Below are 21,000 nucleotides of genomic sequence, written 5' to 3' on the forward strand. Positions count from 1 at the left end.
GTCCTTGGATATGTATATATCCTTAGGAATTAGATATATTTGGGTGTTGATAACTTATATAAATGTGATTTTGTTACACTTCAGCCATATTTTACCTATCTTTCTCCTATTGCCAACTCTGCTAACATAAACAGCAGTAAGCATCTCTTTATGGTTCTGTGTAAAATGTTTTTCTTCAGGAATGAGACGACTGGGTTAGATGGTATATGCTCATTCCATATTAACAGACTTCAAAACAGTGAATTTAAGAAGATGGAAATAAAGCAAAACAATTTGCATGTTTGCCCTACCTTTCTCAGTGGTGATTACTTCCATTCATATAGAATTTATTCTCTTTCTCAGCTTTTATGTTTGTAATTTTGAGGAAACCAGTAGTAAAAATCATGGCAAATACAAAAAGCAGAAGAAATCCATTCTCTCTCTCTGTTTTTTAGAACACACCATGCTTATAACTAGATTGAATACCTTCGGTGGAAAGCCAGTTGAACCAGGGCATCCCTTTTCCTTAAGGTTGGTGTATGAACTGGAAGTGGAGTAGAGTCTACAGTCTGAATCCAGGGGAAAAGAGGAAATAAATGTCATAAAACACTCCATCTACTTCAAACATCACTAAAAATAAATGTAAGTATAGCCAAACAAAATAGCAATAAGAAAAAATTATCTCAAGGAACTAAAGTTCTCACTGTTGGTAATTTAAATTCTGTCTGCAATATCTACAAATAAAACATTAGTATTTGTTCAATTTGTAAAAACTACTTCAATCTGGAAATTTAAAAATAAGTAAGTTGTAAAAGAGAATCTATAGACGAACATAAGAAAGTCACAGCATCTCATCTACATAAAAATGAGGATATTAAATTTTAATTTTCAAGTTCAACTGAAAATACCATATTAATTCTATAAAATATCTGAAAGAGTTTTTAATCAAGATTTATAATAAAATATTTAGAAGAATCCTTTAACTCCTTTGACTTCTATATACAGAATGCATATTACACATATGGAATACAATTCTGTGGATTTGTGTGTTTGTGTGCAGAGATTAAGAGAGAGTGAGTGAGCACCTGTGAGACAGATACAGAGATATACTGATTGATGGATTGATTAGTGGGATTTTGTGAAGAAAGTAATTTCTAAGAAGGTAGTTAGATTATTTAATATGATTGGAATTCAGAACTGACAGAAATTTAACTACAAGTTATATCTTTACTTTATTCAGTATTTCTATTAAGATATTTCTTTGAATGAAAGGATTTTACTGGATGCTATTGTGGTAAAAAGAGAGATCACTTATTAGCAAAGTGTAACAAAAATACACAAAGAATGACTTCCTTTAGGATGCTAAGCAAGCAAGAGGAAAAAGCTAGCTTTCTATAAAGTTACAGAATATTCTAAAATATTAAGAGAAAAAATGAATGGTCCCTTTTTGTGTCTGTTACTATATAAGCTCCAAAACCCAAATACTTTATACACATGATAGCCTTAAAATGGAATTTAGGTGGGCTTCTCAGAGTTTTCTATTTAATTGTGAGTTTAGTTCTAATTTCAAGCTTGAAAAAAATATTAAACTCAATTTAATATTTAAAAAAAACATGAAATAACAGAGTGGAATACAAAACCTTTTTGAAAGTTAATAAAGAAAAATTCACAGGAAACAGAATTGTCACTTGAATTTACACAGAAAGTCCAAGAGAAGTTTTCAGAATTAAAAGGAGTGAAGTAGGGGTGCTGAATTCAAGATCAACAGAATTCATAAAGAATAGCAACACCTAGTTTAGAAAACATTTTTAAAAGATCCCATTCACCATAGCAATGAAAACCTTAAGGTATCTAGGAATAATTCTAACAAGCAATTTGGAGCATATTCATGAAGAGAATAATGAAACTTCATTGAAGGATATAAAAGAGTACCTAGACATTGTTCATAGACCAAAAGGCCCAATACCACAAAGAGATGAATTCTCCTTAGATAATCTATAAATTTAAATCCAATCGAAAGCTTTACATGGAACCTACATACTGAACCTGAAAACCATATATAAAACTGAAGGGTCAAGAAGTAAAGGAACAAGGTACTTGCGAGTGGCTGATCATAATAGGCATCAGGAATTATTCTAAGGCTACAATAAGACAATGTGACATTGGTGCAGAAATACAAAAGGAACAATGAAAGAGAATAGAGAATCCCCAGACAGACCCATTTATATAAAAAGCAGAGATAACTTTACAAATCAATAGAGGAAAAACAGGAGAACTGGTTGTTCATATGAGAAAAATAGATTAGTAGCCCATTTCTCATAATACCTAATGACAAAGTTTAGTTTGTTTAAAGTCCTAAACACGTAAAAGCAAAGTTTACAAACTTTTAGAAGAAAATATGGAAGATAATCTTTATAACTGCTGCATAGGGAAGAAATGTTTTAAAAAGACAAAAAGCAGAAGTCATAAAAGAAAAAATTGATAATTATAACTACATTAAAATAAAAACTGTTGCAAGACAAAAAGATATAAAAAATAAAAATTTTAAATAAGCCACAGACTGGAAGAAAATATTTGCCACGCATATAGCCAGCTAGGCATTAGTATCCAGAATACATAGAGAACAATTACAAAACAAGAGGAAAAATAATTCAATAGAACAACGAACAAAAGACATGAACAGGCAAATCACCAATGGTCAATAACACATAAAAAGATGTTGAATAACACTCGAAATCAGAGAAATGCAAATTAAAACAAAAATGCCACTCAATACCCATCAAATAGATAAAAGTTAATGTCTGACAGTACGAAGGGTTGGAAGAATGTGGGGAAATAGAGGAACTCACTCACACACACTGCTGGTGGGAGTGAAAATTGGTCCAACCACTGTGGAAAATAATTTGACAAGATCTAGTTAAAGCTGAAATGCATATTCCACACAATCCAATAATTTCACTTCTAGGTATATAGGCTAAACAAACTCTGCACATATGCAAAAGCAGACAGCTGTTAGGATGTTCACTTCAGCATGAATTATAATAACAAACACTTGGCAACAACCTAAATATCCAACAACAGGAGAATGGATAAATAGTTGTGGTATATTCATACAATGAGATATAATGCAATAGTTGCAATGAATGAACTAAGTGGACATGTATCTTTATATAATGCAGATAACTTCTGTGTAAAATTTAAATATACAACAAACACGATTATATTATTGTTTATGAATACAAATAAAATAAACATGTAAAAGTAAGGAAGAAAAGGAGTACCTCGATTTCAGGTTATTCAGGTATGCCTGGGAAAGGGGAGGGGAAATGGTATAGGGTAGGATGTTTCAAACTGTTTGGAATATTTTCTTTCTTTTTAATAGAAATTTTGGAGCAAAATGTTTATACATCTTAAATGTGTGGATGGTGGTTATGTGGGTGGTTGTGATATTATTTTCTATATGCTTGAAATATTTTAACATTAAGATAAAAATGTATAAACTCAAAATATTAAAACAATGATAACCTAAAAAATCAGATGGTATCATCAACTTAACCTGTCTGAGGTAGTATACACCATAGGGTTGGAAAAAAATCAAGTTAGAATCTGACTACACCTCAAACTTCACTTCAGACAGCTTTCCAAAGGGGACTCTCTGCTTCACCTGGAATGCCAGACACAGCTCTGAAGACCAAGCAAAGGAGCTATGTCAGAACTGTCACGTTTGAGTAAATAATCAGAACTGGATCTGAGTCCGGAGAAGGCAATGGCACCCCACTCCAGTACTCTTGCTTGGAAAATCCCATGGACGGAGGAGCCTGATAGGCTGCAGTCCATGGGGTCGCTAAGAGTCAGGCACGACTGAGCGACTTCACTTTCACTTTTCACTTTCATGCATTGGAGAAGGAAATGGCAACCCACTCCAGTGTTCTTGCCTGGAGAATCCCAGGGACGGGGGAGCCTGGTGGGCTGCTGTCTCTGGGGTCGCACAGAGTCAGACACGACTGACGCGACTTAGCAGCAGCAGCATCTGAGTCAGGATGGCATTAACTGAGGAATAATATATCCTTCTGACTTGTTGAGAAAAAGATCTCTGTTGAGAAAATTGACTAACTGGCTGTTTAAAATCATATACTTACTTACGGTGCAAATACACTATTTTTGCAGTATTAAAAGGCATGGTTTAGTTGCATACCTGTTGCTGATTAACACTTAAAATAAACTACTGAGTTGCCAGCAGTGGCAGTTTTAAGTTCTGCTTATGAAGGAACAGTTATGTCGTATCTTCATTAGATTTATTAGAATTAAATTATGAGAATGACACCTGACATTGCCATGTATCTATAGCTTTTATCTGTCCTCTGTTCAATATAGCTCTCTACTTAAAATATAGATCACTTTAAAATTAAAAAGTTCTTATCTATTTCAGGTTGAAATTGGGGGGACCCTTTTTTACTTCAGTTTTACAGTCCTATCTATATTATCAGTCAAATGTAATGATCTCCAATATGCTGTGATTTATTACACAAAACATTTGTTAAAAGGAAGAGTGTCAGATTTCACTTGTTTTTGCAAGTCCCTCTTTCCTGACACAAGTGAAAAATTGAGGAGCAAGACTGCTCCAATGAGGCACCTTAACTGGCTCAGCTTCACTAGATGTGGAAGGAGAGGTGGACCTTGACTGGATGTAAAACTTGACGTTCGGATTCCGTACATATGTGTTCTCAACGGGATCAGTCTAGGAAAATAAGTCAGGAAAAACAAAAACCCAAGACATCACTTTTAAACAATGTGTAGCTCTTAGTAAATTTCTTCAAGGCATGATCATGGCAACATTCTCAAGAAAGGAGAATAACAAACTTCAGTCTGAATATTCACAATAGGGATGTGTCATCATACAGACGCATAACCACCAGCTTTACAGAAAGGTTAAGATAACAACATTTAACAAAATGCTCCAGTCTTCACCACTCATCTGTTACTTTGAGCTACTGTATGTTCTTTACTTGTATTTCACAAAATAAATCATGTAAGTGAAATAAATGCAGAGTACATAACAGAAATATGTTCTGCAGATTAGGAATAATTTTGTCCTTGGTAAGAATGAAACTTGGTTTGCTATAAGGCATTAGTTGAAAGGATAACTAACTTGTCAGCTTTGTCACTAAATTAAATCCTCTTTATTTTGCAGCAGTAGAAATATTCACACTTATATTCAGTTGCACCCTTTTAACCAAGTATTTTTAGTAGCTGAAGATGCTTTGGGTTAAAATTTAGCATAAATGGTCCTATGGAGAACACTGATTGATGATACATTCAGCTTTGCAATTTTCAGAATTACCAGGATTGGGTTTTTTAAATGAAAGGCAATTAAGATGACTTGGGAGGATTAGGAAACTGGTTTCAAATATGTTGTACAGCAAGAACAATGCTTAGATTAGCATTTGCTGTAAATCATCATTTATTATGGATCATAAGAGCAATCAGCTTAAGGATTAAATATATACTAAAAAGGTTTTTTTTTTTTTAAATTTCTTTGTTATTATTATGGTTCCTATTTCAGGGACTGGCTATCTGGCTGGCCAGTCCTGGAGTGGCCCTCTGCTGGTGCCCACATGTGGCCTCCCTTGGTAGTGGGCATGGGCAGGTATTCCGGCAAATTACAAGGAAAGACTTTGGTGGGGCCAACTAAGATGGCCACCAGCTGGGCCTTAAACCATTAGCTGTCAGATTAGGGAGAGGTGGGGAGAGGTGGGGTGCCCAGGAAGGGCACCCAGGGGACTGGGCGTAGCAGCCATGTACTAACAGCCAGGAGAGAACTTCGTATTTTAAAACTGAACTACTGGACTGAATACACCCCAGCTGTATGTTAGCTCAGTGTGTGAGATGTAGATAATTTCATAAAACTAGTATGCCTTAAAGGTGGGGAAGCCAGGCCCAAATTTCTTCTCTTGACTCCAAACTCAGTACTCTTTGTTGTACCAAGGAACCTCCACAGCAGACATATTTAAAACGATTTAAGATCACGGAGGCTGACAAGGAACTTTGACCAGGAACAGACAGTAAGGAAGCAAATGGAACTCCAGACAAATTTTGCCTAGCTCACAATTTCACAGAGGGACAACCATGGAGAAAGTTATCCATCTTACCTGCTAATCTGAAATATGACCCTAGGTTGGGAATAAGGCAAAAAAAAGTCTTTTATTTTCTAAAAATCTCCTTCTGGTTTCCCTAAGATTATATAAGTTGTAAGCTGATAAAAAGTTTATGGGTGAGTGGGTTCAATTAAAATGGAATTGATAAGCAAAGCACTACCGATAAATTTTATACTAATAAGAATTTTAAAACTGATTCAAATAATCAAGAGTTAATGATCTCATAAAGTTTCAAAGAAGTGTCCAAATAGAGGATTTGCTACTTGAAAAAAATTGGATTATTTTAAGAAAATGTAAGCTTCTGACCTGTCACACAGAAGCCTTTAGCTCACAGCTTAAAAGACATAAAATCAGAAGTTCCTATATGAAGGATAATGCTGTTTAAAAAAGGTGATAAAGAGAATTCAGAAATGATTTGGTTCTATTTAGATTGAAATAGATTTTAAAATAAGACAGTGAGTTAAGACCATAAAAATTTTCAGGGAGAAGAAAATTTAATACAGCTAATATAGTGGCTTTGATCCTCTGGGTCCAATTACTTTAAAAATCTTCAAAAATGAGAAAGGTAAGAGACTGCTGCTTCTAATAGTACTGGCTGAAACTTTAAAGCAGGCCTGCACTTTGTGCCATAGGGACACAAGCTGACAGAATTTGGACACACTGTTTTATATACTTTCTTGTGCTAAAATTGAGATATACCACTTTAAGCCATATGTGTTCTAATGAGAGGTTCACATCATGCCAACTGTCAAATCTAAAAATCAAGTTGGTAGCTAAAATATTTACTAATATACTTTATGACCCTATGAAAATGTGACATTATGACAGTTTAATATTGGCAAAGGAAAAAAAACCATCATCACAGCTTAATCCATAATTACATAAATCAGCGACTCTTAAGGAATGATTGAGGTTTTAAGCACATACCTCTTGGCCCTTCCGAAGAATTACTGTCATTTATAAATCTTTTTCTCCTAACACATTTTTGCTCATCAATAAAATGAAAAAACAACAGAAATGAGAACAGATTTTAAAATTATTTTCCTAGTTGAAAGAGATCAAAACTGGTTATTCAGGAGTGGAAAACATTAAAATTTTAAAAATAACTCATCCTAAATAGAGTAAAATTGAATAATGAAAATTTCCACACTAACTTTTTGGAGCTTTATGCTGTAAGAGTAAAAATAAATTCCAGAGATTAAGCAAAATCAAGTTAATTTTGTTTAACAAAATTCAAAGTAAGAAATACCGAAATAATATTTTGAAATGGCATTAACTGGCCAAATTAAAGCGGTGAACTATGCCATTTACAATGATACTGTGATTTAACAAAAAACATGCATATATAAGTGAAGTTTAAAAATTACCACTTTATTTTCCAAGTGTGTTTCTCATAAAAACAAGGACACAAAAGTTTGGTAAAGATGAATAAACTCACGGCAAAAAATATCAAACTTAAAAAAAAGATCAAACTTAAAATATCAAAATATCAAACTTAAAAAAAAAATTTCCCGTGTCTTTTAAAAGACTAATAAAAGCTAATAGCTAATTAGATTAGTAGGTTTTAATATTTTCTTTCCTTTCTGGATTACTACCAGTGTAAACAACATCTCTAAAGAGGTTACCATTAACAAGAAAAATACAATTCTGCCTACATATTCCCTTCAGCAAAATGTTAACCCCAACACAACTATGCTTTTAAGATGTTATTAATTTTATCTATAATTACATGCTACCAATGCCTTTATAATTAATGGCTGATTCTAGCTACTAAAAGCAATTAATTTTACTAAACTTTCAGAATACTCAATGATTATATGCCAGGATTTACAGATAGCCTAAAACTAATTTTAATAATTAATTGGCAATGATTTAGGTATAATATGACAGCAAAGCAATTGATTAATAGCATTTAGCTACTTTTACCTTTGAAACAAATATAATTAATATTCTATAAAACTAAGGAAGTTAAAAATTCTTTGTGCTATAAAAATAATTATAGCATTAAATGTAAGCAATGACTTAATAATGCAGGAAAAGCTAATAAATATGATATACCAAAATATAATAGCAGAGATATCTTAAATTGATAATTGAGTTTATGATTATAGAAAGAATGATAAAAGGGGGAAATAATAAGGAACAATAGATAGCTTATATTAATTGGACAATATATTGTGATATAATCCAAAGGAAGATTTTGGAAACAGATCTTAACTGAATGGTATAAGCAATCTTGGTTCGATCCCTGGGTCGGGAAGATCCCTTGGAGAAGGGCATGGTAACCCACTCCAGTATTCTTGCCTGGAGATTTTCATGCACCAAGGAGTCTGGTGGGCTATAGTCCATGGGGGTCGCAAAGAGTCGGACATGACTGAGCAACTAACACACTAACAATAATAAAGCAATTCACTCAATATTTTATAAGCTGTGATCTACTGAGAAACCTCTTTATGCAAAAGTAATTCTATTTTTTGATTAACTGATTCTTTTTTCCAAGTAAACATACTTTTAAGGAGTTATTCTGATGAATAAGTATTAGAAATATTTACTATACTTTAATGTCACTTTTACTTAATGTCCTACTGCTTGAAAAAAAAAGCAGAAAAGCCTAATATCAGCATATTATTCACAATGCATAATAAAGTCATGTAAAAAGTCCATAATGTTTCCTGAATTTATTAGGACTTCTCTGATGAATAACCCACAAAATGTGTTTTTAGAACAGTATGGTGAAATAGAAAATTTTTTCTGCTTTGGCTCAGATCTGATTTTTAGATGACCCACTATTCCAGATTTTCTCAAATTATGCAATATGGCCTCCTTATAAATAATAAAAAGATCAAAATGACTTTCTTGAATATGTATTAATGGGTCTTTTCTACTCCAAAAATAATTATAGATTTGAACAAGCAGCAAAACATTCACAGAAGAAACCTAGTTTTTAAAGAAAAAGATACCAAGACTTGATATGAATTTGATAAGAGATTTAAAAATAGCTTGCATCTAATACATTGTTTTGTATTGGTAAATATAAAACTCAAAGTTAACAGAAAAAAAATCCAAATTTTCATCAATTTTCTTTATCCTGTAGCTTGAAGTATTTTAGAAACAAAGAGGAAAGTAACCCAATTTTTACTATTCAGAAATGTGTTATAACCTCAAGCTTTCAGTGAAATAAGTTATTTCTTTTAATTGTGCTTATGATTTAAAGGGCTTCCCTGGTGGCTCAGATGGTAAAACCGTCTGCTCACAATGTGGGAGACCTGGGTTCGATCCCTGGGTCAGGAAGATCCCCTGGAGAAGGAAATGGCAACTCACTCCAGTACTCTTGCCTGGAAAATTTCATGGACAGAGGAGCCTGATGGGCTATATAGTCCATGGGGTCGCAAAGAGTCGGACATGACTGATCAACTTCACTTTCACTTTATGATTTAAACACCAGTATTGCATGTCATTTAGATAACAGTAAATACATTTTATCATTCTATCATTCTAAAAGAAATAATAAATTACTGAAGGTTATGACCTGTAAATGTAATCTTACTAGTTACAAATGATGTAACTTGTTTCTCTTTATGAAAATTTCTCCTTAAATTATTTTCAGCTTATTCATTTGAATATCTACTCTGGAGAATTTACACATGTTCTAAGAAAACACAGAATAAAGTCCAGTCATATGTTGGCTATTTACAGTCTCTGCTTTAATTTCTACAGGAATAATCCAAAAGATACTCAGTGTTTCTATTAATGAAAACATTATAAAACTTTTCATAATCATCTGTATTCAGACATTAATAATAATATTAATAACAAATCTTTTTAATACTATGATTAATTAAACTAAACCACATAAAAAGTACATAAATACCTAGGTTATAAATGAGGCTTTAGAGCACATGGGAAATAAAAATATATACCTCACTTATATAACATTTCAGTCACTTAAAGAATTTTAAATTTATGAAAATGTTATGTATTTCTTATCTAAAAACACAGTATGTAACATAAAATCTGTATGCCACAGTTAGATTCAAGGTCACTGTTAGAAATGGTAACTATTTGTGTCCTACTGTTTTCATGGATGTTTCCAGGGACTGTTAAGGTTACTCATTATTCTATGTTTCTATTTAACTGTTGAATCATTGGTAACTCTTTAATCATCTCCCTCATAGACACTACCTGACTTCTTATCTGTCAAATATTCAATAAGGAAAAACTAAAGGAAGCTGGAAAGGAAATTACCAAGCCTATCACATCTGCATTTTAAATAACCATATGCAATTATAAGCCAATAGGCTCTAGTAAAGTGTGACTTAATTATATCCTAAAATATAAACTAAAAAGCAGGGGCCTTATAACAGCTGTTTCCCTCAAAATTTTTTCCTTAAAGATTCACAAAAATATTCTGTGTGGTCAGAGATCTACAAGGCAAGAAACATTAGTAATGATAAATTTAACCAGAAAAACAAAATCTCTCTGAAGGGATAACCTTATTCAAAACCAAACAGTTAATAAAGCAGTCAATCCACAGACTAATTATTTGAACCAAACATAACTCAGCACACACATTTTGGTCTTTCCTTCTAATTAACATATATTCAGATTGGATAAATCCAAATACCCAAATATAAAAATAATCAATAAGTCAGTTAACCAGCAATCTTTTCATCAACTTCTTTAATTAATGAGATATCAGTTGAAGTCGCAGTTCTACTTGCCATACCACTGGGTCTGAACTGCTTATTCATTATTAAACAGCAGCTTGAAAACATACGTTATGCTACGGTTAATCATGTTTATTTTACAATCAACTGTCTCTCACACCTGAAGACAAGAGCACAGGAAGCAGTGGGTCTCTCCACAAGCTGTGGTCTGCTTGTGGACCCACTGCTGCCCATGCCCTCCATGAACCAGATAATTCCCTTCAGAACTTTCCCAGTCCAAAATATGGATTGATGGTGCTGATCAACACCAAAAGTCATGAAGCTGACAAGAGAAAGTTTGAAATTTGTATAGATCATAGATTTTCCTTTTGAATGTTGTTATTTACATTACCTATGAAAACCAGAGCAAACCGTGTCAGCTATCTTTTCAACTAGTGAGTCTGAAAGTGTGTATATCGGTGTTGGGGTGGAGGCTGGTTTAGAAAAATTTGAGACCTTTTCACAAACAGACTCCCCATTCGGGACATATCAGAACCTTATAGCATAGAGATAGCGGCTTGCCCATTTCAGGTTGAGAAACACTGGATTGGGTTTAGCATAGGAAGATGGTTATAGCTTGTAATCAATACATATATAAAGAAAGCTATAAATGTTTTTTTCAATCTTGGAAATATCTTAGAATATAAATTATTATCAATATCACTGCCTCAAATCTCTAAATACAAGGTATTTGGGAATATAGCTTTGAACTATGCTAAAAAAGCTATCAAAGATTTCTCCAGAATTGATTTATAAAAATTATAATCAGTAGGATCCATACCTTATACCAAATCTTTTTTGAATTTTGCATGATGTGAATTATCAAGCTTTCTTTCTACATAATTAAAATCTCTACGAATCTCTACATAACTGCTTACATTGGATTATTTAGGAACTCATTTACTTTGTATGTGGCCAATTTAGGGAGCATACTTTAGGATCACTTTTTCACCCAATCAAAATAAACAAGATACCTTCCAATTTTAGTATTTTGGTTATAGAAATTTATATGAACATTCCTAAAGCTTTGCGGCCAAAGCCAAAAAACAACAAAAAAAGAAAATACAGAAAAGCAGAGTAGCAATAGCAACAGCAGCAGCACAAAGCATGCAATAAATGTAATACACCACAAAAACATTAGCATGTACTGCAACCACAGGCAAAAAGGATAAAAGAGAGGGTAGAGGGCAACGGGATGGGCACACAAGTGCAGTAGTCTCTTACACGTCTGCCTTTGCTAGCTGGAGTACAGGATGGAGAGCGCTTCAACAAAGAAAGGAAAATACTACGTTACAAATATTTACACACATGACTCTCAATGACTAATACTGTATTAACAGACAAAGTATATAAACATACATATAAAGACATAGTTCTGATAGGTTGAAAGTACAGGCATTTTCAGAAAAAACTGGAAGACAAGAAAGTAAAGAAAGTTGTTCAGGCTCCATCTAAGAGTGGTAATCAAATTTTCACTGGACCTTGCACAGTCACCCACCAAGTAATGATCCATCAAGTTATGGCCAGTCTCTTTTCTGGAAAGGTTGGTGGTAGCAACTTGAAATAAGAGTACAAAAAGGATCTGAATAACTCTGATTTAGTGCTAGTAAGCATTTAAACAAAACATTTAATTAACTAGTTTTGCTTCAGGCATTTACTACCAAATTCTTACTCTTTTCAATGGTAAGTGCTAAATTAGGGCTTTAGAATTACTGATGTTGAATTAACACAAAAAGCTACTTCAACAATATTGTCCATCCTGACTAGAGGTTAGGCTTAATCAAAAGAAGGACCTTTGCCTTTCTGACATTAAAGAATTAAGTAATTCAGAAAAGGTAACAATAAGTAGACAATTACATAGAGACATTTTTAAAGTTTTTGAAATTTGTGATGCTCAAGCAATAGAGCTTCCAAATATGTATCAACTGACTCATTTTTCTATAATCAATTCAACCTGATGTTTATTGAGGGTTTATAGTAAGCCAGGCACTTGATAGAGAGCACTGCAGTTCACAGACTGGTGGGGGAGCATCACACCACCACCAACGTGACGAATGCTGTAATAAGGGCATGTACAAAACTTTTTGGGAACCTGGAGGGGCATGTACAAGATTTTTATGGGTACCTAGAGGAGTGAATTTATAAACTGAGTCTACAGGAGTTACAGAAGATTTAAGAGAAAACCTCAAGGATAAGAAACATCATTCAAGATTATCAGTTTTACTTGTACAATAACTGGCAGCTTGGTAAACAGGAATTATTATTTCTTTCTGTAGGAAACTTGAACAGTAGGCGACAAACACTGTAACCCAAGAGTTAACAGCAAACTAGGATTAGAAAGTCTACAGATTTCTAAACAGGTTCTTCTTAGTCCAGACAGCCTTCCATTGTAGTAGAAGCTAAAGTCTCAGGTTCAAACCAAGTTATATTCCTTCAGTTACTAATAGGAAGTACCTGTCTCCCTCCATACTCCCCAAAACCAAACAATCAAACATTAATAACTCAACCACCAGCCCCTTCTCTGGCAAACATTTAATCTCTCCTCTCTCTTCCTTAATAATGATAATAGCTAACATCTATCACATGTAAAATATATACAGGTACTTTTCAAAGAACTTTACATATATTAACTTTCCAAATCCTCATGGAAGAATTAATATAAGGTATTACAATCCCCATTTTAAATATGAAGAAAACAGATTAACTTGCAACAGGTCAAAAAACTGGCAAGTGGCAGTGGCAGGATTCAAACCTTCATAGTCAGACTTCGCAAAATGGTATACAATCACTGCCTCTACTTCTGAGCCTCTCAATTGCTTCTCCATACAGTACAATCTGGCTTCTGCTTTGACTGCTCTAATGAAATACTGTGAAGATTAGGGTCTCCTGCTTGTCTGATGGTACCAGACATCTTGGCTGTACCTGAGGCTGCTAACCATTCCCTCTTAAAACTGTACTCCCTTAGTTTTTGTGATGCAGCACTTTCCTGAGTCATCCCCTGTGACCACTGCTCCTCCTCTTACGTGGAGTCCTATTCCTCCACCCTTCTCAATGTGAGAGATCCTGGGTTTGTGTTCTTACTCATCACTTTTCTTTTGCTACTAAGTTGGTGCAAAAGTTATTGCAGTTTTGCATTGCTGAACTTTGCCATTTGATATTGAAATATATTCTTATAAATGTTGTTATGCTATATACCATTTTAAAGCACATTTCTGGCTTTATTTTCTTTTGCAAATGACATTATATGCTGTTTATTTTGTATGTATTTCAGACTACAGAAATGACGTTAGACAAAAAGTACACTCGAATGATTTTTTTTTTTTACTGGAGTTCAAAATGGGTTGGAAAGCAGTGGAGACAACTCACAACATCAACAACGCATTTGGCCTAAGAACTGCTAATGAACATACAGTGCAGGGGTGCTTCAAGAAGTTTTGCCAAGGAAACGAGAGCCTTGAAGATGAGGAGCGTAGTGACCAGCCACTGAGGTTGACAATGACCAACTGAGAGCCGTCATCAAAGCTGATCCTCTTACAAATACCCAAGAAGTTGCCTAAGAACTCCACAACAACCATTCTATGGTCATTCGGCATTTTGAAAATGCTCTACAAATGGGTGCCTCCTGGGCTGACCAAAAATAGAGAAACTGTCATTTTATTCTACACAACACCAATGAACCATTTCTCAATCGAATTGTGATGTGTGATGAAAAGTGGATTTTATGTGAAACCAGCAATGACCAGCTCAGTGGTTGGACCAAGAAGAAGTTCCAAAGCACTTCCCAAAGCCAAACTTGCACCCAACTGATCCACTACAGCTTTCTGAATCCTGGCGAAACCATTACATCTGAGAAGTAGGCTCGGCAACTTGATGAGATGCACTGAAAACTGCAATGCCTGCAGCCAGGACTGGTCTACAGAATGGGCCCAATTCTTCTCCATGACAATGCCTGACAGCACATCGCACAACCAACACTCCAAAAGTTGAGCAAATTGGGCTACAAACTTTTGCCTCATCTGCCACATTCACCTGACATCTTGTCAACCGACTACCACTTCTTCAAGCATCTCGACAATTTTTTGTAGGGAAAATGCTTCCACCACCAGCAGGAGGCAAAAAATGCTTCCCGAGAGTTCAGTCAGCCCTGAACCATGGATTTCTATGTTACAGGAATAAAAACTTATTTCTCATTGGTAGAAATGTGTTGATTGTAATGGTTGCTATTTTGATTAATAAAGATGGGTTTGAATCTAGTTACAATGAATTAAAATTCACAGTCCAAACCCACAATTACTTTTGTACCAACCTAATACAATCTCTCCCTGGCAGATCTCAATCTAGTTTCAACTATGTTGATCATTCCCAAATTTGTACTGCCAGTCCCTGTTCACTCCTTTTCCTGAAGCTGCTGACTCCTCTAGAAAACTATCTGCCGAACATTTCCACATGCCTGTCCCTCAGGCACCTCAAATTTAACTTGTCCAAAAGGAAGCTGCTCACCTTTCTCCTCTGTTAAGACTTTTAATAATTATTGCATATGGGACTGATTAAATATAAGCTCCTTAATATCTCCTTTCTACTCCCATGATATGCAGTCTGTATCTTTTATTATTGTACTTCTTCCACGGTGTTATAATTATTTAGATGTCTTTTCCATCAGATCAGATCCTTAAGGGCAGGAAATACTGTATTACGCTTAGCATAAAACTTATAAACTTAAAAATTCTTAATAAATATTGAATAAATCCTTCTGAAATTTTATGATATTTAACCTAAATATTTCTTATGGCATTCAACATTCTCTACTTCGCATAGTACAGAACAGTGTATTTATTTTTTCTAATAATAAGATGAGTATTTGAGGTCTACTTCTATGTCTGATTTATCTTAGTATCTACCACTGTGCACAGCAGAGTACCACACATGTAAAAAGTGCTAAAATATTTAACATAGAGAAACCTGTTACATGTTGGCTGTACATATCCTGAAAGTCCAGATTATGTTAAAATCATGAGAAAGAACATGGAATAGCTCAAATTATATTACCACTATATGCAAAACAAGTCAAAATGTCTCCTAAAACTATCTTTGCATATGAAGGACAAGAGGTTTTCCAAGCTAATAGTGATACTAAATCACCATTGTAATCATGTTCTTCCCCAAGTGACTATGTAGAAATCAGACCATTTTTACATTTTCAATAGAAAAGGGCAAGTTACACTTCTCCTGAAGGTACAATTAGAGGAAAACACACACACTCTTAAACCTCTTGAATATACCCATACATACCATGGTTTTCTATAAACATTGAAATTGGGTCTCATAGCAAGCACTGGAAACCAATACATTTTCTTAAGTGTGCAGTCATATACCATTTTATATCTAGATCTATAAATTGCCACCGGAACTTCAAGGCTGATTATGGGAGTAAGCATGATAAGCAGAAACGAAAAGAAGTAATCTGTCTTATGGACACAGAGTTTGGCTAATAGACTCTAAGGTTTCAGTTAATGTATTTCAGAGGTCTTATTTAAAAAAAAAAAAACCGAAGAGATAAAAGACTACATAGTCATGACTGTTTCCCTCTAGTTACCCAAATATATTATTGATATAATATATGATATATAATACATAATATAACATGCTGCCTAAAATAGAGAAGATTACATGTGACAATCTTCTGAAATGTGAGAATTTCAAGTCAGGTTGGACTTAATATGTGGAAGTTTTAAAAAAACAAGAATTAAAGGAGGAAATTATAGAAATTTTGTTATTTTTTAGAAGGATCTAGGCCTAGCTTCAATCATAGGATTAAAAACTCCTTACAATGCATGTTTCAGAATTTCAGCTTTCATTGACTCTCATGTGTGATCAACTTTTCCCAGAATCAGTTAAGCCATGCTGGCAAGTTGCAGATTTCTGTGGCTGCTTAATGACAGAATATGAGAGAAGCTGAGGGAAGAACAATGTTAAAAAGCAAAACATACATGAAGGAACCTACTAAGGAGTCAGGACTGAAATTAAATATTTTGGGACACCTTAATAAGCTTTTATAGGAGGCCAAAACCAAGAGTAGAACTCAGCTTGCCAATACTTTCAGGCTACTCTTCTCTTAATATGCCAGAATACAAGAAAAGAACACATTAGGAGTACTAGACAATTGGACTAAATGTTTGATCTTTATTCCTTTATGTCTGACCTTTATATTCTAGAGCATTAATTCCTTGATTAACTCTCTTCCTCAGTATACTAGAGTAAGACAACCTCCAAAGAACAAGATGCTACATTCTCATTTGCCAGATAAGTGGGCAATTTCCACATCTGTGAACTTCGCCTAAAAGAACAGAGTAGACTTGTAATTTAATAAAACTCAAAATTTACCTGGCATATACTTAATATATGACAATATGTTTATCTAATATAAATAGCAACTAATTCATTTATATAACTGTACTTAGTACTCCTTTAATAAAGTCAAGTATTTTGGGGGTTCACTTGAAAAGGAGAAAATGGGTTGAACAGAACGGGAAGTTTCTGTAAGCTTAGTCTGAAATGATTCCTTCATCTGCTACCATGGGAACAAAGGGAACAGAAGGGGGGAAAATTTGAGCTGGCAAGCTCCACTGCTCCTGACCTGTAACCTAGAGATGAGGCTGGACCTGATATGTGGTATCTCAGGCAGTCTATGATTGGGCAAGTGGGGCTGAGAGGAAAGATGAGGGTAAAAGAGGAAATCATTTCCACAGCAGGAGGGATCCTGGTGTCTGTCTGTCTGCTGTCGTACTGGCTCATATGGGAATACCTTACCGAAGAGACTACTTATTAAAATGGCCTCAGTTTCTTTCAAAATTAACTCACCTCCCTTTTATCTGCCCTAAAGAATGCCATACGTAATCCATTTATCAACACTTCCCTATTACTCCTAAGACTGAGAATCCTAGTCATTGTCACTAATGGGGGGGAAATAGATGGGGAAACAATGTCAGACTTTATTTTTGGGGGCTCCAAAATCACTGCAGATGGTGATTGCAGCCATGAAATTAAAAGACACTTACTCCTTGAAAGCAAAGTTATGACCAACTTAGATAGCATATTCAAAAGCAGAGACATTACTTTGCCAACAAAGGTCCGTCTAGTCAAGGCTATGGTTTTTCCCGTGGTCATGTACGGACGTGAGAGTTGGACTGTGAAGAAAGCTGAGCACCAAAGAATTGATGCTTTTGAACCGTGGTGTTGGAGAAGACTCTTGAGAGTCCCCTGGACTGCAAGGAGATCCAACCAGTCCATCCTAAAGGAGATCAGTGCTGGGTGTTCATTGGAAGGACTGATGCTAAAGCTAAAACTCTAATACTTTGGCTGCCTCATGCGAAGAGTTGACTCATCAGAAAAGACTCTGATCCTGGGAGGGATTGGGGGCAGGAGGAGAAGGGGATGATAGAGGATGAAATGGCTGAATGGCATCACCTACTCGATGCACATGGGTTTGGGTGAACTCTGGGAGTTGGTGATGGACAGGGAGGCCTGGCGTGCTGCGATTCATGGGGTCACAAAGAGTCGGACACAACTGAGTGACTGAACTGAACTGAACATATCTATTGGGCTTCCCAGATGGCTCAGTGGAACCTTCTTACAATGTTGGTGGGATGCAAACTAGTACAGCCACTATGGAGAACAGTGTGGAGATTCCTTAAAAAACCGGAAATAGAACTGCCATATGACCCAGCAATCCCACTGCTGGGCATACACACTGAGGAAACCAGAACTGAAAGAGACATGTGTATTCCAGTGTTCATCGCAGCACTATAACCCCTTTATCAATACTTCCCTATTACTCCTAAGACTGAGAATCCTAGTCACTGTCACTAATGGGGGGAAATAGATGGGGAAACAGTGTGGTATATAATGACTAAAATCACTGGGCTAAAGGTATAGTGTTGATGTAGTGCTTACAATAGCTAGGACATGGAAGCAACCTAGATTTCCATTGGCAGATGAATGGATAAGAAAGCTATGGTACATATACACAATGGAATATTACTCAGCTATTAAAAAGAATGCATTTGAATCAGTTCTAATGGGGTGGATGAAACTAGAACCTGTTATACAGAGTGAAGTAAGTCAGAAAGAAAAACACCAATACAGTATATTAATGCATATATATGGAATTTAGAAAGATGGTAACGATAACTCTGTATGCGAAATAGCAAGAGACACAGATGTAAAGAAGAGACTTTTGGACTCTGTGGGAGAGGGCGAGGGTGGGATGGTTTGAGAGAATAGCACTGAAACATGTATACTACCATATATGAAACCGATCACCAGTCCAGGTTCGATGCAAGAGACAGGGTTCTCAGGGCCAGTGCACTGGGATGACCCTGAGGGATGGGATGGGGAGGGAGGTGGGAGGAGGGTTCAGGATGGGGAACACATGTACACCCATGGCTGATTCATGTCAATATATAGCAAAAACCACTACAATACTGTAAAGTAATCAGTCTCCAATTAAAAGAAAAAAAAAAAAAGAATCAGCCTATAATGCAGGAGATGCAGGTTTGATCCTTGAATCAGGAAGATCCCATGGAAAAGGAAAATGACAACCCACACCAGTATTCTTGCCTGGGAAATCCTGTAGATAGAGGAACCTGGCAGGCTACAGTCCACTGAGTCGCAAAGAGTCAGACACGACCTAGCAACTCAACAACAACAACAACATACCTATCTACTAGCGAGAGTGCTGTGGTATATAATGACTAAAATCACTGGAAAGATTCTCTAGGGTTCTTTTCTCCTTCAAAAGTCTGTTATTCTACATGTAGAAAAGTCCAAATGCCTAAGCTCCTTTGAGTTATAGAAGTAGAGTGTGGAGAATGTATTCTGCTTTGTCTGAATCAGAGGGAAGGAAGACTGGTATTACAAATGCTCTTTTTCTTCCGTTAAGAGCTGTCTAAACAGTGTAACTTAAAAGGTAAGCAACTTGTTCCAAATGTCGTCCAAGACTGCCAGAAATTCTAGCATTCATCTAAATTTTGGATAACAGACAAAACATACTGAGAAAAAACTAGAGATAGGAAAGTGATTAGGTATACTATTTTGTGTAAAATGATTATAGTGTTAACAGGCTTGTGTGTGTGTCAGGGTATGAAGGATAAAGTCAGAAGGTAATTTTGGAGGAGGGGAGGCACCGCTAGTAAAGCACTGAAAAGTTGGAGGGCAGCATGAGGGTGCTAGGTTACTAGGAGAAGGTCCATGATGTGTGGACACAGAAGAAAACTGCACTTGTATAATTTTGCTTAAAACCCTCCTATACCTACAAATTCCAGCTGTAATTCAATTTTAGGTCTTCAGCACAACATTTTTCTTTTCTATAGCAATGAGACAGAAAACAGAAAAGAATGAGCAGAGGATGTTACCTATGGGCTAGTTAATAGGGTCTACTTAGTAACAGAGGCCAGTCACATACTATACACAAGATGCACAATGGCCTAACTAGTTTGGGCTCACAGAACAATCAAGATTTATTTTCATCCTTAAGAATACAAGCGTTTAAGAGTAATAAGGAAGTCAAGGAACCTGAGCTTTAAATCTTAATACTAAATACCTTCGATGCTGAACCTAAGCATGCCAAAGACTGAATACCATTATTCTATTATGACGTTGAAGATGAAATGGATGATAACGATGGGAAGGGCAGTCATAGTTACAAACTATGAGGAGAAATAAGAGGTTTATGCCATAAAATATGAATTAAGAATACAAAATATTTTTTTAAATGGCAGCTTACAGATAGTCTTCACCCTGACACGAAAAATCATTTCCAATAGTAATGCGATTCAATAGGAGGAAAGTATAGTGATTCATATTGGTGGTGACTGGAAGGCTGAGTGGTAAAGAGCTTAGAAAGTACTCAAGTGAAACTGAAATTGTGAACAAGAAAGGAAGCTAAAGAGAACACGGCAATGGAGGGGAACTGGCCTATTAAGAGTAATGAAATAATAACCAATATCATTGAGGGCATTAAATACACTGTCACTTTTTTTCAAACAAGCTTATGAGATTAGTACTATTATTATCCCTGTTTATCCAATAAGCAAACCAATGCATAGAAAGGTTGGATATCTTGCTCCAAATTATATACCAAGAAAGTGGCAGCGACTGGATTT

At 35.3% G+C, this 21,000-nt stretch overlaps 1 protein-coding gene across 1 annotated transcript in view; it reads right to left on the reverse strand.

The window, feature by feature from the left end:
- The window catches only part of CDC42BPA (CDC42 binding protein kinase alpha), a 304,553-nt gene that overhangs the window by 39,297 nt on the left and 244,256 nt on the right, over positions 1-21,000 (reverse strand). Inside the window, 3 exon segments of the mRNA XM_005690541.3 lie at positions 466-503; positions 506-548; positions 12,065-12,103. Coding sequence (XP_005690598.2) covers positions 466-503; positions 506-548; positions 12,065-12,103 — 120 coding nt within the window.

Source organism: Capra hircus, chromosome 16, assembly GCF_001704415.2.
Source record: "Capra hircus breed San Clemente chromosome 16, ASM170441v1, whole genome shotgun sequence".
Classification (NCBI taxonomy): Eukaryota; Metazoa; Chordata; class Mammalia; order Artiodactyla; family Bovidae; genus Capra; species Capra hircus.